The sequence below is a fragment of the Microtus oregoni genome, unplaced genomic scaffold, assembly GCF_018167655.1.
Source record: "Microtus oregoni isolate MIOR12 unplaced genomic scaffold, Mior012 000077F_ref0000221, whole genome shotgun sequence".
NCBI classification, from domain to species: Eukaryota; Metazoa; Chordata; class Mammalia; order Rodentia; family Cricetidae; genus Microtus; species Microtus oregoni.
In genome coordinates this window covers 1624843-1650620 of record NW_024544029.1, presented here as the reverse complement: position 1 = coordinate 1650620, position 25778 = coordinate 1624843, and the positions used below count along the sequence as shown (strand labels likewise).

Here is a 25778-nt window from a genome sequence, read left to right as displayed (position 1 = left end):
CTTTGTTGGAGGAAGTGTGTCACTGTGGAGGTGGGCTTTGAGGTCTCACAGATGCTCAAGCTAAACCCAGTGTCTCAGTTCACTTCCTGTTGCCTGCAAGATATTGAACTGTAAGCCACTCAATTAAATGTTTTCTGTCATAAGAGATGCCATGGTCACAGTGTCTTTTCACAGTAAAAGAAACCCTAAGACACACACTGGGCATGTACTTTTTTTTTTCCTTAACATTTTCCCTAAGGAATACAGTATCCACATGGCAACAGCATGGCAAGTAACAGCCTTTGCTGCGTTTTCGGTCCTACAATATAGAGCTGACTTACAGTATATGGTAGGTTATATGAAAGTGTCACACCATTTATATAAGGGACCTGGACATCTGAGGACATTTAAGACTGGAAGGTCTTAAGAGCCAAGCCTTAACAGATACCAAGGGATGATATACAGATTTGTCAAGAGACATAACCATTATTTTTCAAAGGCATAGAAAAACTGTAACATATGAAAACAACAACAACAATCCAGGAGTGTGATGGTTAGCTTTAGTTGTCAATGTGACAGAACTTAGAAGCACCAGCAAAAGTCTTGATGAAGGGCTGTCTACACCAAGATGGCCATAGGCATGTCTGTGGGAGATTGTCTGAACTGCTGTGGGAAGACCCAGCCCTCTCCGGGCAAGACCATTCTCTATGTAAGAGGCCAAAGAAGAGAAATGAAGTTGAACACATAAAAATGCATGCATTTGTTTCTCTCTGTTCTTGACCGTGATTGTGATATGACTAGCTATTTGAAGCTCCAGTCTTAACTTCCCCACCATAATGGACGAAAGCCTGGAATTATAGCTGAAATAAACTCCTTTCTCTGCCACTAATTTGCTTTGCGCCATAGAATTTTATCACAGCCACAGAAACAAAACTAGAAAGGAAAAGCTCTTCTCTGCTCAATTTAGAACTTCATATGTAAAAGTTCATAAAACAGAGTAAAACAAATGACAAGCCACACACATACTAGCTCCAACCTAAGTCTGACAATGACCTTAAAGCTTACTTATTCACAGAATTTTTCACTTTCTTAAGTAAAATTTGGCCCAGTAACATCCCCCCACCCTCAGACACACAAAATAAACCATATATGTCTCAGTTCTACCCAACAGCCAGGGTACATTGCCTGTGCACTAATTTCCTCTCCTAAAACTAACAAGACCTTTCTGCCCTTTATAGAAACTTCTATTCACACCCAAATCCATTCACCCATCCCAATCTGAATCCAGGCAGTGCAAAGGGGATAGATCATCTGTAAAGAACAAGGCTTGCCCGGAGGTGAGTTGAATAAGCTAGGAAGACATAGAAGGAAAGCCACCAAGAAGAACACTCACCAAAACCTGAGAGATACATGGACACACTAGCTAAGGAATGACACCAGCCTCCAGGAGGAAAAGAAAAAGTCAAGAGTCTTTTACAAGTTTTTGGATCCAAATAGTTTACTAGTAATGGTGGTTTTCACTAGAGGGCTTTGCCCGGAGACTGAGAAAATGTTTTTCACAGTATGAACTGCAGGAGCAATCTTTTCAGCCATGGGGTGGGGGTGAGGGGCTAGGATCAGCAGGGGCTGGGACCAGTGCACCAACACCAAGTCACCAGCATGCCTTTTTCATTTTGCTCAGAATCATGCAGTTCAAGGTCACCAGGTCCTGAGGAGCTACGTCTCAATAAAATGACACAGGTAACAATCTGGACCCAAGATTTCAGGTACCACCAGTGTAGCAGCTAAAGAGGGGACCTGGGAGACAGCATAAACTACTAGATCCAATAAGGGGCACTAAGATAGGCAGGCACCTATCAGGTCTGCTTCGGGCAGCAGGCAAGAAGCACCAACCTGGACAAGGATTCCAGGCACAAAGGCAGTTAGAAGACACTGGCAAGAGTCCGAGAGAACCAGTGGGCCTCAGCTGAGGAAAAACACTTCCGAGAAAGGAATATGGACACACGGGGGCATGTGCAGGGAGGCAGGCGATATTATCAGACCTGACACTCGAGGTTATTGCTGGGCTAATTGTAAGTACTGAGTCCTTTGGTGCTTCTCACATGAAGCCAGGATAGGTTCCTCAGACTGGGGTGTGGCTCGCTCTCCGTGGAGTGTGGATGGGGGTAGCAATTTGAGGCAGGCTGTTCCTAGGCCTCTCTGTAACAGGCAGTAAGTGACTAATAGTGTAAATCAGACATAAGAAATCTTGAGTCACCCTTCAGGGAAGCCGGCACCGGTGCCAAATAACTTCTCTGAGAACTGGAAACACATGGGCTTGGACAAATATTGTGGAATCTAGTATCTGGAGCCAGCACTGAATACGGCTCCTTCCCTTAGCGAAGGTCAGTTTTAGTTTTGGGTTCTTAGTGACCAAATGAGGCTAAAGATACCCATCTCAAACATGCCTCAGTCAAAAAATAAGTGCTGACCTTTCGGAAAAACTAATGACTATGCTGGACATTCTTGTGCAGAAGGAACAAACCTACCCGCGCTTCTTGACGGGCTGTTGTCACACGCAAGGATCAGCAGAGCGCCCGCTCAGGGCTCGCATGCCAAATGATTTTGAGTTTGGAGTCAGAGAGCAAAGCAATTAAAATATGAATTTCTATACAGTGAACCATGAGTTCACTTTTCCCACATCACCACCCCAACCCCCCCGCACACAACTTAAAGTTAGTTAACTTTGCATTATAGGTGAAGGCATTGTGTGAGCTCCCAATGAGATTACAAAAATAACTAAGACAAAAAAAAAAAAAGCTGACTTTAAAGAGAATGAAATAGAGTAATTTTAGGTAGCACTTTAAGATGTAATGTTTTTTCCAGGTTCTTGTAGTTCAGATACACTGGACAAATAGGGATAGATAACCATATGCAGATTAATCTCCCAAAATACCATTCAGTGTGAAAAGGGCCAGGCATGAGGAATTACTATACTCCGCTTGTTCCCATTTACATGAAATCACATCTGGCAAACTCAGTTTGCAGGCGAGGTCATTAAAATGCCCCCCCCACCCCTGGAGTGAGGAAAGGAGCAAGGGAATGGGGGGTGTTGGGAATGGCCTACACCTGATTGTGGGTGTACTCACACCCACGACTGAATTTTCCAAGCTGAACAGTTAACAGTGCACATCACTATATAATCAAAAACATCACCGGAGCCAGACTCACGGTCAAACAAAAGCATGGCAGAAGACTCCAGCAGTAAATCTCATGCTTTCTCAGCTTCACCATTGGGAAGGAACCACATGTAATGGACAGAAAAGTAAATCGAGGAAAACAAGCAACAGGATTTTTAAGTAGCAAATGAAAAGAGTTGGATTCACGTCCTCCTGCCTCATGAACTGAGAATAGAACAAGCCTTAATTTTGCCCTTCCCCATGACTCTGGGTGCTCTGACTAATCACAGGGAAGGGATTCTGCAGAGAGATCCAAGACGCAGAACCTGGAGAAGAGCAGGAGAGTCACCTGTGGGGCTTTCCCACCTCACAGGACCTCTGATTCATGCCCCTGGGGGCCTTGGTTATGACTCCCAGCAAAGTCAGCCCCTCCTCCTCCCAACTGAAGTGACTCACTCTGCTGAGCAAATCCAACAGGAAAAGAGAACCAGTCCCTGGCTGAGAACCCAGATTTACTCTCCTCTAGGTCCCCATGCTTTTGAGGTCAAGAGAAGAACACACTGGATGCAGAGAATGGCTGTACCCACTGTCTCGCCTCTTCCTTTGATAACTCAGGAAAACTAACAGAAGTGACGACATCAAAGGTCTCAGTAGCCCATCCTTGAAAATCTACAAGGGAGAGGGATATACTAAGCTGAACTGCAAAGTCATCATGAAGAGACATGTCATCAAGTTTTATTGCCACTAACCCAGTGTTACTATTGCAGTCAACACACCAAGGAATAGTGGGGCGTAGGACTCTGAGCAACAGTATTCTTCAAGGTGCATTAAAAACCACAGAAATCAATATAAAGAAAGCCTGTGCCTGACCAGCTCCCCAGGACAACTGGAACTGGGAATCTAAAAACACATGCAGGGTTTCACACATTCGCCAAATGTACATTTGAGCCTTCTCCCAGCCCTGCTTTTCGGAGATGCTCCTCTAAGCCCATGTTATTTTTAGAATCATGAAAATGACAGCTGCACTCCCAGCCATCCCCCGGCGAAAGCTCCTCCCCTGGACAGCGGTGGGCACACCCAAGATCTCTTCTCACCGTGCTCTCCTGGGTGGCTCTCCTTTTACAACCTTTAAATATAGCTTGCTGCCCTCAATTGATAGGTCTGCTTCAGACTGCCAGGAGATCCACGTGCTAGGGGTAGGGGCCATTTACCTTATCTACTGTTCATTTCCTGTGCCACGCACCACACCCAGCACACAGAACGCACCGAGTGGACTGGAGGTAAATGGGCAGAATCCTGCAGGCGCTAGGGTTTTACGCATCACATCTAGACTACAAACTCCACTGAAGGTGGCGCCATCTCTACCTGATTCTGTGTCCTCAGATCTTATGGAGTGCTTGGCCTATAGGAGGTCTTCAGTAGACATTTGACAAATTAATACAGAGGGAAAGGTGAGACCGTTCCTGTGTGCCGCCATAAATAAAATCTCTATGCATATGGATTTAGAAACAAAAAAATCCAGTCTGATCTGCAAACAGGACTCACTGCTTGCCAGCAATCCAGTCAGGGTTCAAAGAAGCTTTTCTGGTCAACTAAGTGAGTCAACACTATCTATGATTGAACTCTTCAAAATAAGTACATGAAGTATGAAATGAGCCAGAAGCCACAGCTTAGGCCACCGTAACGCCCAGGAAAACCATGATTACCCTATTGCTGGAAAGCCTTTGGTGTTTGCTTACCCTGCGCACGATGAAAGGCTTGTCTGCAAGTGTTCGCATCTCCTCTATGATTTGGAGGCTGCAGTGAGCCTGTTATAGATGCTTGTACCCAGTGGTTACTAACCACTATTTGCATTTAGAGAGAGGCAGGAAACATGAGAGGCCCTCGTGGCAGAGGCTGGACTCCAAGCCCTGTGAGGGAATCAGGCTTACCAGTGGGAGTTCCTTCAATCAAAGGTGTGAATGTAAAGCAAATAGTCTCAATTCCCCTCTTCCTTCCACTTTTCCCTCCCTCACCCCAAGAGGATGCAAGGCATTAGCATTCCTCAGCCTGGTGCTTCTGGAGAGGTGGCCTGAAGGACAGCCCCAACAACAGGCTGCAGACCAAAGAGCCACCAGCTTCTTGGTACACAAATTGAGAAAGCATTGCCTCCTGTGCCTAGCCCGCAAATGAAGTAGAGCTGTCACTTTTGTTATCTTGAAATTCAAAAGAATTAAAGCTACAAGGGCAATAGTACATAGCGTACTCATTCTCTGTGTATCTCTGGCTGTTCCGGCACTCACTCTGTAGAGACATTTGCCTGCCTCTACCTCCCTGAGTTCTGGGATTGATTAAAGGTGTGTGCCATCACCGCCCGGCTAACCTTCAAGCTTTTTAACACTACCCAATGAACAGAAAAATTTAAGTCTCGTGGACAATTAAACATTCTGGAATTTTTCCTTTTCAATTCACCTACTGTTCGGATAAGTGAAAAACCATACGAACTTCACCTCCCAACTTGATGCAGCTGTGCTGGCAGCTCCCCTGCATGTCCGTGATGCTCTTATCCTTGATCAGAGACCTTTTCTGTGCGGTGGGCAAGAGCCAATTCAGACTCATCCCTGGTCCAAGGGCTGAGAAGAAGTGACTGCTGGAATCTCTACATCAACGCCTGTCCCCACCCTAGGCTCAGCGACCATCAAGGAAGAAGGACTGGAAAGACTGTAGCCTGGAGGTAGGGAAGTGGGGAGGGATGTTGTAAATGATGTAGCCATTACAGGCAGGAACTTAAAGTCCATGGTAACTTGTGTAAGACCTAAGGATGAAGTCAGCCAAAATTCTAGCGTGGATGGTGAAGGGCTCCCAAGACCCAAGCTAGGGGAAGGAAAAGTCATTTCCTTTGGGGGTGGGGTGCCTGATAGGTTGACCATGCTCCAGTAGATGGCCTAATACCCATACCTATTCAGGAAGACGGATTGGACTCGGTAGGTTAATTAACAGGGGAAGAAGTGGAGGGGCTAGGGAGCATCATACAGAAAGGGAACGTGAGTTGAGAGGGGACATATTGGGTGGTTCCAGAGAAACTTGGAGGGGTTAATGTGGGGTAAATATGATCAAAATACATTTTATACTTATGTGTGGTCTTATTTGTTAGACATTTTTAGAATAAAGACTATCAAAGTACCATCTATCATAATGGCCCTTTACACTATAATCCTCTGATCTTTCTTACTGAAATCGTATCAAGGTAATACAACCCTGTTATAAAATTCATTTAATACTGTAAAATCATACCTACTTTTAAACACCCCAGCCACTTACACTTCTTCATATTTTAGTTGTTATAATGGCTATGATTGGCTGGCCTATGGACCAAAAAACCATCCGCTGTATTGTGTGTATTAATCCTAATAACTGGCATGCCCAAGGGCCAGGCACTATTCAAAAGGCCTAGCTTTCCAGTCATACATCAACTCTTTAGTAGTATCTTTGTTTTATTTACTCAACAGAAGCTATGCATCAGGCACCATGATGGCCACTAGGGCCCCAGACCGTCCTCAAGATAATCAAGTAGGAAATGAGAAGTACAAAGGGACAATGGGATGTGGCCGTAGCAATCACTGGCCTAGGGAGAAAGTGAAGCTTCTACAGAACAACCAAGAGGTAATGCTGGGTTCAGACTTAGCTAAAAAAAAAAAATAGCTACACAGACGGTTGGCAACATCAGTTTACAATTGCAGAGGGCTCAGGTCAGCAGGCACCACGATCCTGCAAAATACATAAAAGTTTTAAGTGATGTCATTTGATACTCCCACATCCTGCATGTTAGCCCCATTTTACAGAGGAAGGCCACATGGCTCACCGAGGTCACACGGCTGGTGAATGCACAGACCACGCTGTGAACCTGCGTGATCTCCATCTGTGTGTCCAGCCAGGCCACGGCACCAGAAGAAGTATGGAGATAGACGATAAAAGACTCTAAGAAAAATGATGGACAACTGACAAGGCCAAGCAACCGACATGAGAAGAAGGAGCAAACAGAGTAAGCTCCACAGGCTAAGACAGGGTTACATCCTCAGCTCCAGGCGCCTGGCTGACCTGGTCCACATATTCCAGGATTTGGAAGGAGGAGGACTCTTCCATTACACCACCTGGCCCCTCCTCCCCTCCAGATCCAGATCGATTCCCAAGGCAAACCTAAAGCCCTGGAAGACTCCGCAGAGAGGAAAATGTAGCTGAGACGGTCAAGACCCAGATAACTCTGAATTCTACAAGACATTCAGAGAGGAGGAGACTGAACTGGGTGCTCTCTGCCAACACAGTGGTAGAAAACCTGCAAGCCTGGGTGAGTGGAAAGTTTAATCCCCAAGCTACCCATCCCTCCCCTCAGGTTCCTGACCGGCTGCCCTCCGGAGAATAGTGAACAGGATTCTGTAATTCCAGTATTAACAGTGTGGTCACAGAGGGCTCTGATCACCAATAATCCTGCCAGTTAGTGTCCTCTGTTTCTTCTCTTGTCATGTTCTGAGAGCTAATTTATAACGAAAGCGAGTCCCTGTCTTAGTCCCTGTATTGCAGAGAAGAGACACCAAGACCATAGCAGCTTTTTATAAAGGAAAACATTTAATTGGGGCTGGCTTACAGTTCAGAGGTTTAGTCCATTATCATCATGGTGGGAAGCAGGCAGACTTGGTGCTGGGGAAAGAGTTTTATACACAGATCCGCAGAGAATAGGAAGACAGTGTGACCTACTGGGCCTGGCTCAAGCTTCAGAAACTACAAAGCCCCCTTCAAGTGACACACTTCCTTTAACAAGACCATACCTTCTAATGTCACTCCCTCTGGGCCTATGGGGGCCATGTTCATTCAGACCACCACAGTCACACTATGCAAGGACACACACACTTTATGGACAGCTCTCTGCCAGCCACTGGGGGATGATGTGGGCCAGAGACCACTGACGGAGCTCTAACCCCCTCTTCTCAGAAGCCGTGTGTAAGGAGCCCACTGCGCATTAACCTCTACTGCCTTTGGCTAAGGTTCCCTAAGAAGAATTACTGTGGGAACACGCTCCCTAGTGTTTAGAAAACATTATCGGTCTGTGAGACTACAGGAAAAAAAAAACAATAATTATCTCTGCGGACACTGTTAGCTCTTATTCCTTAACTCCTACCTTTAAACACACAGGGCTACAGGATGGCCACCGTCATGACCACCCTCCGCCAATCACGAAGCTCCTGGGTATATAAAAAGATACAAGAGAAACAGGCAGCTGTGGTTCAGAAGAAACAGTCCAGTGGTGCCAGAGTGAGGAGCAGTTCCTATGGCCGCCTTTAAAAACAACAAAAAGGAATTTACTACGATGGTGACATTGTGGCATTGTGACTAGAGACTGTAGCCTTGCTACGCAGCGCGGTGCCTGATGCACAGTTTCTGATAAATGGATGGGTAAACGAGAGAGAGAATGGTACTGATTACTGAAGAGCAGGCGTGTGAGTGTGTGCATGTATGTGTGTGGTGTGTGTCCTCTTCCCAATACCGATTAATAGAGAGCAGGTGTGTGAGTGTGTGCATGTATGTGTGTGGTGTGTCCCCTCCCAATACCGATTATTAGAGAGCAGATGTGTGAGTGTGTGCATGTATGTGTGGTGTGTGTCCTCTTCCCAATACCGATTAATAGAGAGCAGGTGTGTGAGTGTGTGCATGTATGTGTGTGGTGTGTGTTCTCTTCCCAATACTGATTAATAGAGATCAGGTATGTAAGTGTGTGCATGTATGTGTGTGGTGTGTGTCCCCTTCCCAATACAGATTACTGAAGAGCAGGCATGTGAGTGTGTGCGGCCTCCTCCCAGGTCTAACAATATCATCCTACATCCTCCCATCAACCTCATAGGGCTGAAGAGACAGGCTTTGACAGGTGAGAAACTGGCCTCAGGTGACAGGCTCAAGGTGAACACCACCAGGTGCTAGCTGACGCAAATTCAGACACCACTCAAGACTGTTTCCCTCTTTCCCGCTCGGCAATGAGGGCAACGTGGATCTTTATGGGCTCCCTTTTCGTCTATAAAATTTCTTTCTATCCTTTATAAGAATTGCCTTTCTCAAAGAAAGTAAGACGCTCCTAAAAATCTACGTTTCTCTTTCCATTAGCAGCATCTAAAGCCACTAAATTTATCTTCATTTCTTTACATATTATTGTGAAATCCTGGTTTTTCTTTTCAGAAATAGTAAAATTGTGTCTTACACAAATGAAACACACAAGACTTGTTTCATAAGTAACAGAAAGAGATAAAATGATTCAAATGAATACAACGATTTCATATCATCATGCAAATGAGGGTAAACCTTAAAAGCAATAAGGCTCTAATTATGTTTAAAATAAAGTACTGCCTTTTTCTTTTAAATATTTTTTCTCAAAAACCAGCACAAATAAAAAGACAAAATGTTTAAGATTGTGTCTATGTGATGATGCCACAAGAAAAAAATTAGCCACGATTTTGAGTGTGTAAAACCAGGGCACATATTATTTTTTCCAACATCTAGCTGCGATATCTGGAGAGATCATAAATTTCAATTATGTAAACAGAATCTTGGTTTCTACCAAACAACCTTTATAAATAAGCCTTTAATTTGCATGATTGTACTTTGTCAAAGAACATATATTTATATGACTTTGACGAAAGGGTAAAGTTCTGTCAAAGTTAAAAGAAATATTACAGAAAAAAGAAACTTTAAAAGATCAATACCTTTTCTCCCCCAACCTTAAGTGTATTTTAAAGCAACGTGGCAAATTACAGAGTTCCAATATCCTAAAATAAAGTATTAAATACAAAAGCAACATCTGGACTCCACTAAAGAATGTACTTTCTTTTATTTGTGTTTTTGGCTGCTGAATGACTTCCTGTGGCAAGATCTGCCAATTGGTATTCAGAAATGTAGCCAGGGCACCCATAAATACAGAGTCAGGGGAAGCTGTCATTAACCCTTCAATGTGTCTCTATGCACAGCCATTGGATCCTCTGGCTGAATGGTATCTGCATTGCTCGTTGACCCACAACCAAAATCCTCTGCTGTTGACATAGCCATCTTATGTTCCTCGAACTGGCTGTTTCTCAGGATGGATGCCAATTGATTTTAGCTGCAAAGCTAAAAAGACAAAGCTAAGCAAAAGCAGAAAAGAATTGCCGTAATGACACAGGGCAGGGGTGGCTCAGTGGTGGAGCCCTTGCCTGGTGTGCCAGAGGCCTGGGCTTCCATAATAATGGCAATATTGGAATGACACAATCATTTGGCTACTTTAAATTCCCACACACTCGGTCCTAAAATTTATGAATCAGTCCAGGAGCACATTTTCTCGGGTGAAGGTAATTAGATGTGTCTCTTCGTTTTAAAACTAGGCTGTCTTCACACAGCCGCAGGCCTGAAGGCACTGCATCTGAAGTGGATCAGACAGCTTAAATCATATGGCATGAAAACCTAAACCAGTCCTATAACAAATGCTTTGCTAAGCACCTACTACGTGAAAAGCATCGTGATGAGTAACATAAAGCTTCTCCCAGTGAGACTACAGCTCTTGGGAAAGACGTCCCGCTAACAGGACACAAAATGGTAGCTGCAGGACAATTTTAACTAAACTCCTCTCATGTCAATCTAGCCTGCTACAAAGACCACCTCAGAGTTCAATCATCCCCTACCTTACCCAATAATTAATACTTTTATCTCCCACCAAGGTCAGCATTAAGACCATATCTCCGATGGAAATGTCTGTAGCAGTGTTTGAGCTAAATGTCTTGGCTTCTAAAGGGAAAAAAAATGAGGAAGCAGCAACACATGCCACTGTGGCAACCCCGCCCTCACACGGACTTTCAGAGAACTTCTCTTAGGGTGCTCTTGTCACATGCAGAGCAGTAGGTGGCCAAAGAGAGGAGAGACAAAGGGACCCTTTGCAAAGCTGTTATCTGACTTACAAGTTAGAATGTGGGTGCAAGTCATGACAAGCTGTGGAACACTAGACTGAATGGGAAAATGGCTCTGATCACTGTTTTAAACTCTCATCTTTCTGTTAAAAAATGCATATGTATATACATACACACGCACATATATGTGCACATATATATTTACACACACGCGAATGTCACGTAAGTTGAAGCTAGTACTGGGTTTATTTGGGTTTAAGCCATTGTGCCTTTAGCAATCATATCCCCATCACCTATCTTCTTATCCCTCCCCAGCTGGCTCAGCTGCCCACACCCCTCTACAGCTAGATCAGCAAGGTTACATGCTGTCTCCTTGGTACCATTTCCGTACCAGGACGTCTCCTAACACACCCTTTGATTACAGAGCTAGTAATGGATGACTGCAATTCAGGGTGCAATGAAGCGGAACAACTGAGTGTATGTGTTCTTCAGATAACACAAAAGAGAATTCTACAAAGCCATAAAACCGCTAGGCATTATGTTAAATCATTTCAGGAGTGAGTCAGTCCACAGTGGCTCATGCCTTGCAATTCCAACATTCAGGAGGCACAGGCAGGAGGAGCGGGAGTTCAGAGCCAGTCTCAGATACATACTGAGTCCAAAGGCATCCCTGGCTGTAGGAGACTGTGTCTCCAAAATAACAAAATAAAAATAAGTAAATAAGATACTTATAAGCAATATTATATATATGAATTACTCATTCTTTTAGTAATTAAAAGTGGTTTAAAATTCAAAGTCATCCTACATTTTAGAGGAAGATGATAAAGAGACATGACTTTTTAAATTTATGAATAGATAAAACATTTGAGATATTTTACATAATCTCCCTAGCACTAAGAAATTCACACTTCCATTGTAGAGATAATAAGGGCACAACCAGGATGAAGGCCAAGTACACAGAACCAAGAAACAGGGGATGTGAAACTGCCCTGGGAGCGGCGGAGGGCTGGGGTTATCAGCATTATCTGTAGGAGTCTGTCACAGGCTTGGAAGGAGGAAGAGTCAGGAGAAAGGGAGGAAGTGGGGCAGAAAGCAATGGTCTGAGCCAGAGCAGCCAAGAAAATGACCACTGAACAGACACCAGCAGCTAGCCCACACTCAGGACACCGCCCATCCTTCCCTTCACTCAGGACAGTGACACACACCAGGCGCGACAGCCAGGGTCAGATAGTTAGAATGGCCCTCCCTCCGCAAACTACAGCTCATATTCCTTAATCCTTGGGTCACTGCAGACACCCCTAAACTCAGGACCATTTCCCCCCTCCTCTGCCTCCCTTCATGCAGCCAAGTGCCAGACATTCCATGACATCTTTCTTGGGTTCCCAAGTTACAGGTGAATCAAGAGTTTAAAATGCATGGAGAATTTTTCACAGGACAGTCCCTCCATGCCCCCCCCCACCCCTGGGTCTGTGCCCCGGAAACCCTCTCCTGACTTTTGTGCACCGGCATGGGCCAGATTTCCACAGTGTGGCCACCTCGTCTACAAATGCCCTCCCACCGTTTTGCATATACCTCAATAAAGCCACCCTACAAGGGTTCTGTTTCAAGGGACCCCATCCTGGGCAAGGGGTACATCTTGGCCTGGTTCTAATATACACCCTCCTGCACGTAGCACAGAAAGGCTGTGCAGCGAATGCTGACAAGGTCTAAGAGACCAGCCCTCGATCTGCGTGTGATTCAACATGAAATGGACCAAGGGAGTAGTAGATGGATAGGTTAGTCTTTCTAAGACAGCGTTAGCGAAAGGAACACAGTCTGAAGAGGAATGGCCGGACCATTACCTCACATGGCCTCTATCCACTTCCCAAAGGGCATGATAATCAGGATGAGAACCATCATCACCAAGTCAACTATCAGAAACAGACGGTAAACCTAAAGCTGTCAGGCACCTACCATCTAACCTAACTAGGAAGCCAAACCCACCAATCAGCTCTCCATATCAAGCCAATCCATCTGAACCCTGAGTTCTTCCTCATCGCTTCCATGTCTAGAACCACTTTCCTTTGGCAGAGTTTGAACCATAGACAATGCAAGAAAATAAAAACTTAAAAAAAAAAACCTACTATACAACCATTTGAGGAATGAGAAGCATTAAAGAAACGTATTAATCAAAAGCTTCTACATTCTGCTGTAAAAGCTGTGGCTATCACTTCTTAAGGGGTTGGGGATGGGACGAGTGCCAATGCAGAAAGGAAGGTCACAGAGCGTGTGGAAGTTAGCGCCCTCTTTCTGCCATGTGGGTCCGGGAATTGAACTCAGGTCCTAGAGCTTGGTGGCAGATGCCATTATCCATGAATTCATCCCACCTGTCTTATTTCTATCACTTCCTAAATCAAGAAATCAGCTCACTGGTTAATTGGAGGTGGGGACTTGTGGAGACAGCCAAGGACAGCTCTCTGCAGCACCAAGCACTTGCAATTACAGTGGACTCCACTAGGGCCCTCCCACAACTGCTGCCTACACAGGATTTCTGTGGCTGGTTGGTGAAATGGAGAGAACAAGCTTTGCCCGTTGGTTCATTCATCAGCATGCCTTTTAGGCATAATTTCCGGTGGCCACGCCATAAGCCAACAAGAAAGACACGGTGGGAAGTTTACCACTTTTAATTCTCTATATTGGTTTATTACACATAAGGAGGCCAACCTGGCACCCAAGTACCAAACAGCTTCAAGAACAACCTGAATTAATTGTTTATATAGCTCTATAACCCAGTCTCCCAGAAGGCTTGACTTCACACGTGTAGGTGAAACTTCTCTATGATGCTATCATCTAGTTAAAAAGGTTTTACTTTCATTGCTTGCGGTCAGCCTTTGATGACGTCAGGGCCTCGTGCCAGAGTAGTTTTCCCGCTCTGAATTATAAAGAGAAATTCACCAGAAAATGCAGATAATTGATCATACTTTCAACGATCACACAACTATCAGAGTAGTGACAACTACCGAGGAAGTCATTAATCGAGAGCTTTAGCACAATTTGAGGCATGGTTACTGCTACAACCTTCTTCCCACCAGGGTCTCCTCCTCCCCAACAGTTGGAAATCAGAATTACTGTGTAGTCGCCTGTAAACCACTGCCTACTTCAGTAACCGCCAAGGAAGCACATTCAACCATTACCATTTCTATGACATAGACACATGGACAAACGGTTTCTGACACTAAGGTCACTGCACTCCACATTAAAAGTGTAATTCGATACAGAACAACCAAAAGTCGCCAGAACCCGCTTGAATATTTGTTGTCTGGCAAAATCGGTTGTCTGTCTGCTAGCTACACTAAAATGTCAATCTAAATACTGGGGGAGGGGGGGTGTCGGTGAGAAGAGGCAGAGGAAATTTAACTGCATCTGCTGTTTTACTTCACGGAATTACATCGGGCACTAAAAGCAAATCCAGCCTCTTGCTGGGCCCTGAAGAGGAACCTATGACGCCTAATCATGTAACCTAATCATATAACAGGGACTAAGACCAAATGAGATTTTCTTTCTAAATTGAAATCTGACGGAGCCAAGTAATGACACTGAGTCACTTGTTTATGTCAACGTCCATTCCGGCTTGGTTCTCACTTGAGTACCTCACGACGATAGACAAGAATATTTTCCTAAGAAACTTGATGGTGTTCATTTGAGAGTAACTTTCTAACGCTGCTCCCACGGGGTGGTATTTTTAGGTAATGGTCACTTATTATCCAATCCCACAGAACAGTCGCATCCTAGATCGTCTGCCTGGCAGTGGCCAGGGGCAGAGCCTTAACTTTTGCACAAGTCGGGTAAATCAGAAACTTGGGCTCAACAGGGTGAGGCGCCAAAGAGGTCAACCTGTGCGCACTTTTCTCTCCTATTAAAAAAGGAATACTGTTTGCTCTCTCCACAGAGATGAGATCGCTCTGTCAGAACGCAAGGCCGAGGAGTAAGTCTTGGAGTGTAATCCCCAAGTTTGTCTTAGAGCGGGGTGTTATCAAATTCCTTTGATTTAAATGATTTGTGGGTAAAATCTGAAAGGAAGGAAAAGCCACACCCAACTCCTAAATTTACTTTGTAAAGTGTTTGGAGGCCGTGAGAAGGAACGGTTTGACGTGCAGGAGGCCTGTGGAAACGGGCCACCGTCCTCCGCCCGGCGTCGCCCCGCGTCCCTGCCCCGCGCCCGCCGCTCCAGCCCTTTTGTTTTTTGTCTCTGCGGGCCGGTGCGGGGCTGCGGGCGGGACCGGCGTGAGGTGCAGCCTGCGGCCTCCGCGGCACCGAGTCAGGTGTGTCGTGGACCCGGGGGCAGGGACCCCACAACACCGTCCGGAGCGGACGCAGGAAAAGGCACCGAGTTGCTTTGGCTTCCGCGCAGAGGCGTCCGCCCCGGATCCCCGCGCCCCAGCCCCAGGCACTCACCGATGTCTCCATCCTCATCGTCGTCCTCTTCCAGCTCCATGTTCAGCAGAACGTTCCTACTCATCATCTGCATGTCTCCCCAATACCGGCGCTCGGCTCCGCTCGGCGCTGCTCGGCTCCACTCGGCTCGGGCCGCAAGCTCCGCTCAGCCCTCTAGGCAGTTTACTGCGCTCCGCCCGCGCTCTGCTTCTCTAGCCGCGCAGCTAGCGACTGAGCATGCTCAGAGAGACTCCACCACTCCCGCCCCAGATCAAACCGCCCCGGTTTGGGGCGCCCAGGAGGAAGGGGGGGGGGGGGGGGGGCGGGGGATAGGCTGGGTTCACCCGGCTACGCTTGCGGCACGCGCTGCGGCTGCAGATACAGGAGGGCTTCGAGGGGCTCGCAAGGGCTTTTAAACTATTCTGCAGAACGGCAAGGAGACAGAATGTGCCAGATTACTGTGGAGCAGACTACACGTGCGCACGGAGTGCCCGCTGTCCGCCGGTGGAAGCAATCGCACTGAGTGGACGCGGGGTGCAGCGGGTGCTGGCGATGCAAATCAGACCTCAAAGCCAGGGACCAGGCCGAACACGTCACAGCTACGTGTAAACTCTCCTATAGGGCAATGTGGGAAACCACAGTACCAGGAAGAACAAAGAAATGAAAGGGAAAAAGGAAGGCGGAGAGTGAAGGAATGCCTCTCTGAAAACCCAAGGAGTCTGGAGCGCAGGAACGAAGGAAGTCTGCCCCAGAAACGTAAGGAAGCAGAATTTCAGGGCCTTTGGGTAACTTGTCTGCAGAGCTGCTATCAAGGTCGCTGGTGAAAAGTCGTTTTTCTGCTGTGCTGGATGAAGCTTACTGACTGGTAGAGCATTTGCGTCCTGAGCCCATTGCTAGTGCATGGTCCAGCGCTGTTCAATGACACTAACTCTGCTGCGTATTTTATTCTTTCACGAGCTTACTCTTTTTCCTCTTTCCCCTCTCAGAAGCTGGGAATCCAGCCCAGCACCCCTGGCATGCTAGGGGAGCACTGTACTCATATAGTTATTTTTAATGGTCTCACTTGAAAAAAAAATCAAGATCAATATTAACGTAGGACTATAACCACAAATATGCACTAAGACAATATGCACTAAAAGAGTGCAAATTACTTTTCAGAAAAGGACCAGGAAACGCTATCCCTGCTTCTTAGGGTACAGTTTTAGTAAAGAAGACCACTTCTAATATAAAAACTAGCAGAGTTATGGAGATGTTGAGATGGGGGGATCGTAGGGAGAGCCAGCTGTGGCCTGTAACCCCAACTATGACCTCTATCCCAGCACTGCAAGGGCTGAAGCAGGGGATTCTGAAGCTAGCAAAACTGGTCTTCAGGACAGAGCTGGAGGGAGGGGAGAGGGGGAGGGGTGCCTTTACTGAACTCTTCGCTCTAGGGGCATTTGAGTTACTCAAGCAGTTTCCAGGTTCCTCATTCAGCAAATACTTACTCAGTGCGTTTTAGGCGCTGCATAGAGTTCTAAATGGGTCACAGTCGTCTTTTCGGTCTCAAGCTACCAGTGATTGCCGTTCTTTCACTTGAGTCCCAGCCCAGCGGGCCAGCATTTTGTCTGAAACCACACCGAGAGATGGTGTTAGGGACAGAGTCTGTACTATGAGTGTGTCCTGAGGGGCACCCACACCCCTTCCTCCAACACTCCAAGTCTCATCAGTGACCTGCCACGGTTCTCAGCAAATGTTCGGTGTTTTCCAACCCAAGACTTTGCTCAAAGCTAGTTCCTACTTAGAAAATTCTTAGGGGTTCAGGCTGAGATAAGTTTCAGTGAGTCGTTTGGGATCCTTAACAGATTTTAGAGATTCCATGTACTGTCTTTCTTGATAAATGTTGCAGAGACATTGCTAGTCTTTTATGTAGATATGGCTTTTGCCACAGGAAACTAAATTATTTACTTAGGCCGGCTGTGGGTCTATTATTAGCATACCCCATTTGATCCACTAATGCATTCCTACAGTTCTTCTCATGCATTGTTTTTTTCAATTGATCAATATATGTAGCAAAAATAATCCAATAGGCCTGTTTAGGAGCCACACCCTTCACCCTAAAGGACAGTCTATATTATAGTTTGTGAGAGAAAATGCTCATGTGCAGCATATTTGATTCTGCAAAGCTTTGCCAAGTGAGGAACCCAGACCAAGTACTCTCTCCCTCATGTGTCTTCGGCCATAAGGATGCCTCGTTGGCCCAGCCTGTGAATGTCGGTACTTCTCCTTCCCTAGAGAACGGATGACACTCCACAGATTTAACTATGACAAGACAGGAGAGGTCTATGGGCATTCAGTGTGCCTCTATATTTCAAAGAAGTTTCTGAAACCTGAGGTTTTGTAGCCCTACAGTTGTTATCTTGAATTCCTTCTTATTTTTATTTTACTTATTTATTTATTTATTTATTTATTTGGAGACAGGGTTTCTCTGTGACCACAATCAAATCACCCAGACTATAAAGAGTAAAGAACATCTCACTCCTGCCTAGGCACAGAACTGTGATCTCAGTCATGTGAACCGCAAGGCCTGGCTTGACTTCTGCCCCTTGTCAAAGCGTAGTTTGTCAAACCAGCACCAGATGAAACAGAGGCCCTGGAGCTACTGAACCTTCTATGCTCTTTGACTAAAGGGTTGTATTTTTTTTTTATAACTTTACAGTTTTAAAATTCTAACATTTAAGCTTTCTTTTTAATTATTTTTGTATGCAGTTTCTGTGTGTGTGGATTAGTGCATTTAAGTGTAGTGCCTTAGGAGTTCAGAAGAGGGCATCAGGTCCCTCAGATCTGGAGCTGGGAACTGCTTGGCATGGGTGCTACACTGCTCTTAACCACCCTGTCATTTTTATCCTGTAACTCTTGTGTGACTTTTTCTGGAAAGGCATGAGCAAATGCCTCCTTAAATCAGATACAGAGCCCAACAGCAGACCCAAGCAACACCTCCGCAGGACTCTGCATATTGGAATTGCTTATGGAATTCATTACTGGGGCATGAATGGCTTAAGGGCAGTTGCATCACTGAAGAGCCCATCCCCCCCCCCCCCCCCCCCCCCGCACAGGTGATGAGGAAAGAAAGCTTCCTTGTGAGAGCTCTGCTTCCCGGTGCTCCCTGAATGACCTGTGTGTGGTTCACCAGGTCAGAACCTCCTTCAAGCAACTCAGACCCAGGAAATCTCTCTTCCCCCAACTGTTACTGTTTACATAACCTTGGGGGTGGGGCTTCAGACTCCTACTGAGGAGGCTGACTTCCTGACTTTCAAGGAATAGGAAGACCCAGAAAAACTGTAAGATTAATGCATGCATCTACCGTCTGAAGGGCAAGTTCTGGGCAGAAGGAAAAGTCAATGCAAATGTTTCCAGGAGATGCAGCAAAGAGGATGTAGCCTTTTTCGAGGAGATGCAGCAAAGAGGATGTAGCCTATTGGGACGGTGAGAAGATGCCACTTAGGTGCCACTTAGATCAGCAGTAACTATATGCCAGTGCAGCTTTGACTGCGTATGTTCCTCAAAAGGTACTGGAACTAAGTGTTACCAACAACATGGAAGGGGACCATTTATCAGGAAGGATAAGGCAAGAATTTTGGTGTCTCCCTAAGCAGCACTGTAATTCTACAAGATTCCAAGTCTAACTCAAGGCATTAAGAGGTCCATTAGAACTGCACGTAGTGATGTTCCCAACGCTCCAGGCTTCTTCCAGCCAGGGCAACTCAGGGAAATCCTGCCTCTAAAAAGCGTGTGTGTGTGTGTGTGTGTGTTAGTCAAGGCACTAACTGTGGTCACCGTGGATACTGTAAATCTCTGGGTCTTATTTTTCTAACTGAAACACTTCCACTTTATTCTCTGCTCTTGTGAGATTGACCTTTCCAAATTCTGCAGTGGCCATAACACTTAGTATGCTGAGGCAGGAGGATCATTTGAGCTCAGGAGTTTCATCACCTTAGGAAACATAGCGAGATCTGGTTTCAGTCAGTTCATGGAATCAAAATCATGTCATCTGTGTCTCTCCGTGACTCCTTATTTCAGAGTTTAACATCCTCAAGGTTTCTTTGTATCACGTTAAAGAGCATTTCCACCTGTTTACAGGTTGATTATTCTATTATGTATATGCCATGTCTTCAGGCTTTTGTTTGTTTAGGGATTTTGTTTTGTTTTTTGTTTGTTTGGTTTTCAAGACAAGATTTCTCTGTATAACCTTGGCTGTCCTGAAACTTGCTCTGTAGATCAGGGTGGCCTTGAACTCAGACATTCACCTGCCTCTGCCTCCCAGTTGCTGAGATCAAAAGCAGGCACCACCACCCTAACAGTGGTTTGGGGGTTTGTTTTGTTTTTAAGATAGGAGTCTCACTTGGTGACCCAGGTTGGATTTGAACTTGCTATGTAGTGCAGAATTCTGAATTGTTATATGTAGAATTCTGAATTTTCCTATGCCTACCTCAGGACCTCTGGGATTACGGCATGTGATACTGCACCTGGCTTTTGACTTGCTATCTTGACTGTTGTGACTAGCACCAAAAGCACACATGAGGGTAGGTACTTTCTGGCACTGATCCCATCTCTCTTGGATATGGACCTAGTTTGGGGGTTGCTGGATCGTGTGCTAGTTTTAGTCTTCAGTTTTTGCAGAACCTCCAAGCTGTTTTCCCCAGTGGCATTACCAATTTACACTGCGAGCAGTTGCTTCAAATGGTTCTCTTCTCTGTCCCTGGCACTTCTTTCCTTTTGTCTTTTTGAATAATAGTCGTTGTCAAAGACGTGCGCTCATTTTAATTGCCTTTTTTTAGTGTTTAGTTTGAATTGTTCAGAATGTTTTCACATACCTATTATCCATTTGTGGACTTGCTTTTGATAGTTGCCTGTTGAGGTCTTAAGACCACTTTCCAGTTTTAAGTCTTACTCTTGAGTCTTTTAAGCAGTTTGAGTTGACCTTTGTATGCGAGATGAGATGTGGATCTGAATCCCATTTGATGCTTCTGCAGATGAATATCCGGTTGTTCTAAGAGCATTTAGGAGACTGTCATTTCCCACAGTGTGTTCTCCACACATTTGTCCAAAATCAATTGGCTGTAAGAATGTGGATTTATCTCAGAGAGCGCAACTCTGCTCCATTGGCCAATGGGAGCTGTGCTTTGTTCTGCTTTGGTTTTACGACAGAGTCTCAGGATTTCGTCTCCACTGCCCTGGATCTCACTATAGAGCCCAATGTGGTGGTCTGAATGAGAAATGCCCACCCTGTAAGCTCAGGTTCTGGAACACCTCATCCCCAGATGGTTATGCCTTTTGGAAGGGTTTGGGACCAGTAGAGGGCAGAGGTTGCTGGAGGAAGAACCTCACTGGGGGTGGGTGTTGAGAGTGTATAACCTCTCCCCACTTCTAATTGACTCTCCTTGCTTCCCGTGCAAATTGAAAATGTGATCTCCCAGGCTCCCGATCGGGACCCCTGTTGCCATACCTCCCCACCATTAAGACTCTCCCTCCAGATCCAAAAAACCAAATAAACTCTTTCTTCTGTAAACTGCCTTTTGTCATTGTGTTAGCTATTCCTGGTTGACTTGACAACATCTGGAATTAACTAAAACCCCAAATGGAGGGTACACCTGTGAGAGATTTCTGCTTAACTTGAAGTGAGAAAGTCTATTTCTAATCTGGATCTTCGAGGTAACAAGGCACAGCTTTAATATTAGGTCTAACCTGGGCCACCCTTTCTACGGAAGCCTAGATAAGGACATGAAAGAAGGAATCTTGTGATCCTGTCTGCTTGCTCTCACCTTGCTTCCAGGTCCACTCCCTTTACTAACATTAGAGCCTACTTCAGGACTCCAGTGTATACAGAAGACCAGCTGAGACAGCCAGCCTTGGAGACTGACTACTGGATTCTTAGACTTTCATGGCCAGCCATTGTTGGGTTAGCTGGACCACAGCCTGTAAGTAACTCCAATAAATCACCTTTCTAGATAGATAGATAGATAGATAGATAGATAGATAGATAGATAGATAGATGATGGAGGAAGGTCATTGGTTAAAAAAAATAAAGAAACTGCTTGGCTGGCCCTCATAGGTTAGAACACAGGTGGGTGGAGAAAACAGAACAGAATGCTGGGAGGAAGAGGAAGTGAGCTCAGACTCGACAGCTCTCCTCTCGGGAGCAGACGCCTCAGAAGAGACGCCATGCCCTGCTCCCGGGCAGACACATGCGATGAAGCTCCGACCCAGGATGGACGTAGGCTAGAATCTTCCAGGTAAGACCTGTGCTCACAGATTATTAGAGATGGGTTGATCGGGATATCAGAATTAGCCAGTAAGGGCTAGAGCTAAAGGGCCAAGCAGTGTTTAAAAGAATACAGTGTCTGTGTAGTTATTTCGGGGCATAAGCTAGCCAGGCAGCCGGGGTGCTGGGGACGCAGCCCCGCCGCTCCTATTACTATAGATAGATAGATAGATAGATAGATAGATAGATAGATAGATGGACAGATAGATAGATAAAGGAGTTTAATTCTATAATTTCTGTTACTTTAGAAATTCCTGACTAATACAGTCATGATATTTTATCACAGCAATAGAAAAATAGTAATACAACCAGGATGGCCTCAAATTTGCATCAAATCTCCCGCCTCTGCCACCTGAGTGTGACCCTGTAGTTGTGAGCCCCAACACATGGCTACTGTCGGAGAATGTGTGTTTCTTTTCTTTCTGACGGTTGGGGATTGAACCTTGGGCCTGTGCTTACACGTGTTCTACAACTCAGAAGAAACACATCTTTGTGAGTATATTCAATTCCCAGAATGACCTTCGTTGCACCTTTACTTCATTTGCTGAGCCTTTATGGCCTACACATCAGAAATCTTTATCCCTTGGCCCTTTTAGAGAACGTTTCCTGACCCCTGGATTATTCTGTCCCTTCCCTAACTTACTTTATAGAACTCTACTTTTGAAATGGTACTGTTTCTCTTTGTGAGTAATCTATACATAGTCTTCTTCATAGATAATTATAAAGAACCACTTATTGATGTATTGATTTTTATTCACTATTTTCAATAATTACACATCTATCCCTAGAGATCATCATGGAAGAAATCACCAAAGACTTCACAGGATAAGGAAGAAAGCTGCCCAAAAGGCTCCAGATGAATGGTCAGGTGTCAAATGCCCTTTTATTTATAATGGTTTTGAGTTTCTTGATATCGGCCCTTTTCATTTGGCCTAAGCTGGCCTTGGCTTCAAACTCTATTCTTCTGCCTTAGTGTCCCAAGGGATTTCTTACGGATTATAGGAATATTCTACCATGCCTTCTTAAATATTTTCTTGACTGAATTTGGAAAGAAAACAAGATGTTATTCAATAAAGGAATTATGACTCAGCCACATTTTTATTGCAAGGAACTAACACAAGACCCCTCATGGTCATGGATTGGAAGACTAAATATTGGGGTGTCTCCATGCCTCCTCTGAGCCTTGGGTGATCTTGAGCCCCACCCTGATGGCATGGGTTCAGAAGGGCTGAGAAGCTTTCTTCTGGTTACTCACCTTCCTAGTGGTGATCCTAGGTGCCACTTCCACTAATCTTCCCTCCGTCTGCTTTAGAGACCAGATCTCTCCCTGATACATTCCATTCTTTGTGTCTGATGTGAATTTTTTCTCCTCCACAGTGGCCTCACTCAGCAATTCTTACTGTGTTTCTTAAGCGCTCCAAGCCTCTTCATGGCAGAAGCATCCACATTTCTGATATTTATTAACTATACATGTCCACCTCTGGGTTGTCTTTATTGGCACCTCTGCTTAAGTATGAAGGGTAAGGAACTAAAAGACCCATGATGCTCATGTTGGCAACCAGGCTGTAGGGCTCCAGACTCCTGGGAGAGGAAATCACAGGGACTGTGGACGCTCTGTGTGTTCTCTGTACCCTGATGTACCTGCACCAGCTCAGTACGTTCTCAGTCTAGGACAGTACTCCTTGCCCAGCAGCCTCTGAGCATCACCCTGTTAAAGCCAATACCATGGCCATCCTGGGTCCCTGCCTCGGGGTAAATGAGTAACAGGAGGCTGGAGACCTGTGAAGAGAGAATACAACCAACTCACTGAAAAGAGACTGGAGGAGAACATGAAGGGGTTTTGTTGTTTGTTTTGGTTAAAAACAACAAAACAACATAAAAGTGATCACCTCAACATTTGTGTGTGCAGTTCAGAAGCATTACATAATCCACACAGCTGTTTAATGGATCCCTACAGCTTTTTTTTTTCCCCTGAAGAACTGAAACTCTGTGCTGTTTATGTAATCTCCCCTGCCCTGCACACAACCTTCTGTTGAGTATAAACAAAGCAACTTTATATAAGTGGGATGATACAGACGGTGTTCATCCATATTGGTTTATTTTACCTAGCATAATGTCTTCAAGGTTCAGATGCTATTTCAGATAAAACTTCTCTTTTTCTCTGGAGAACAGAACCCAAGGTCACTAGCAGGCATGAGAATCTGAAAGTTAATGCAGAAAGAAGGAACGGAATATTTACTTAAGACTCCTAGAAAGAACATTGGTAGAGAACTAGCAAAGAAGACACCAAAAACCATGCAGAGGTCATAGGATTAAAGGGAAACCTGCCAGGATGGTCATGTGGGGGTAGTTTTGGTGTGGGAATGTTTTCCCTCATTTGTTTTATGGAGCTGTTGATTTCTAGAACAGTTCATGTCTGAGGTATTTGTGACAAGTAGGTGGGCAGTTGGCTATAACTAGGGTTGAGTTTGACTAGATGAGGTCAGCAGGAGGAAACGGGAAAGGAATGTAGGGTACAAGCAAGGGGATATCTTCGTTGCTGCATCTTGGATGCTATGAGGCAAAGCAGAGAGGTTGAGCATGAAAAGATCAATACATTGTAGAATGGGAAGGTAGGCTGTGGAACCGCAGGCATTATTTCATCTCTTTGGCTTCTTTCCTTTCCAATTCTTTCTCCCTTTGATGGTCAGAATGGTCCTCGTGGTGTAAAAATCAGTGCCATCACATGTTTCAAGCTCTCAAGACTCTCAGTGTGCTGTGGGTAGTGGCTAAACTTGTCACAACATGAGACTTTGTAAACACTCCCAGCCCCATTCTCAGAATGTCTTCAGCATCTTCACCTATTGGAGGGCTTCATCCCCTGTCACACCGCCATGCTACTATTTCTACTTGGGTCACTTCTCTCCATCTCTCTACTTGGCTTTCCCTTCTCAGCTGGGTTGCAGCTTAAACTTTGATTCCTTCCTCGATCTTCCCTGGTCCATAGCGAATGCCTCTGGGGCACACTTGAAGAGCAGCTACTTTCACCCTATTCTAACATTTAATTTATGCTCTTCATAAAGTTCACCTCCTGGTTCACTTATATCTGAACTAACTGTATGTTCTCTTCAGGAAAGGGACCCTGTGTGAAGTAGGAAGTAACCAAGAGTGGACAGCTTTGTTCTGGAATAAAGCTTGAGGACTCAATTCTTGGCTTTTGCTGACATGACAGGCACCAGGTCTGTTTGCTAAGTTGTTAGATGGTTAGCTCTATCTCCTATCATGTATTATCTTAAATATATTGTAATATTCATTCAGCCTCATGGTTTTAAAATAGTACCCTCCATATCTTGATGTTATACATCCGTATCTCAAACTTGGACATTTAAGTGCTCCATTTTCTCACCCCAACCCTCCACTGCACATTCTGACTTTGTGAAAACAGACTTCTTAACTCTAAAAACTACCCAAGTCACCCCCATGTTGTCTCTTGCCAGATGGTCTTCATTACCGATAGTCGATCCAATCTACTTACCAATTGTCCACATGTTCCTTATGTTGTGATGCCTAGGTTCATATCAACTTGATGCAAGCAAGCTAAAGTTACCTGACAGGAGGAAACCTCAATCAAGAAAATATTTCCATAAGATATGGCTGTAGGCATTTTCTTAAATAGTGATTGGTGGGGGAGGAACCAGGCCATGGTGGGTGGTACCATTCCTGGGCTGATGGTCCTGGGTTCTATAAGAAAGCAGGCTGAGCAAACTGTGAGGAGCAAGACAGTAACCTGCACCCCTACATGGCCTCTGCCTCAGCTCCTGCCTCCAGGTTCCCGCCTGTTTGAGTTCCTGCCCTGACTTCCTTCACTGATGGAATGTCACCTGGGTTTGGAAGCTGAATAAACCCTTTATTCCCCAAGTTCCTATGTTGTGGTGTTTCATGACCAATAGTAACCCTAACCAAATTATACCATAATCAGTGCTGTTCCCTTATGGAAAAATGGAATCCATGCTCTCTCACCCTGGGTGTGGGCACAGTCTGGACAGCCTTGAGCAT

The 25778-nt window shown here is 45.3% G+C and overlaps 1 protein-coding gene and 1 long non-coding RNA gene across 3 annotated transcripts in view; one reads left to right on the top strand and one right to left on the bottom strand.

The window, feature by feature from the left end:
* The window catches only part of Ano6 (anoctamin 6), a 166589-nt gene extending 150937 nt beyond the window's left edge, over positions 1-15652 (bottom strand). For both annotated transcript variants that reach the window (XM_041642689.1, XM_041642688.1), the window contains exon 1: positions 15467-15652. In XM_041642689.1, the coding sequence (XP_041498623.1) occupies positions 15467-15539 (73 nt within the window). In that variant the 5' untranslated portion in view covers positions 15540-15652. The remainder of the gene's footprint in view (positions 1-15466) is intronic.
* Positions 15653-16113: 461 nt separating this feature from the next.
* On the top strand, positions 16114-22820 carry LOC121441376. Its single transcript, XR_005973455.1, has 4 exons — positions 16114-16201; positions 21255-21399; positions 22030-22235; positions 22532-22820. It is a non-coding gene; the product is annotated as an uncharacterized LOC121441376 (long non-coding RNA).
* Positions 22821-25778: the final 2958 nt, after the last annotated feature.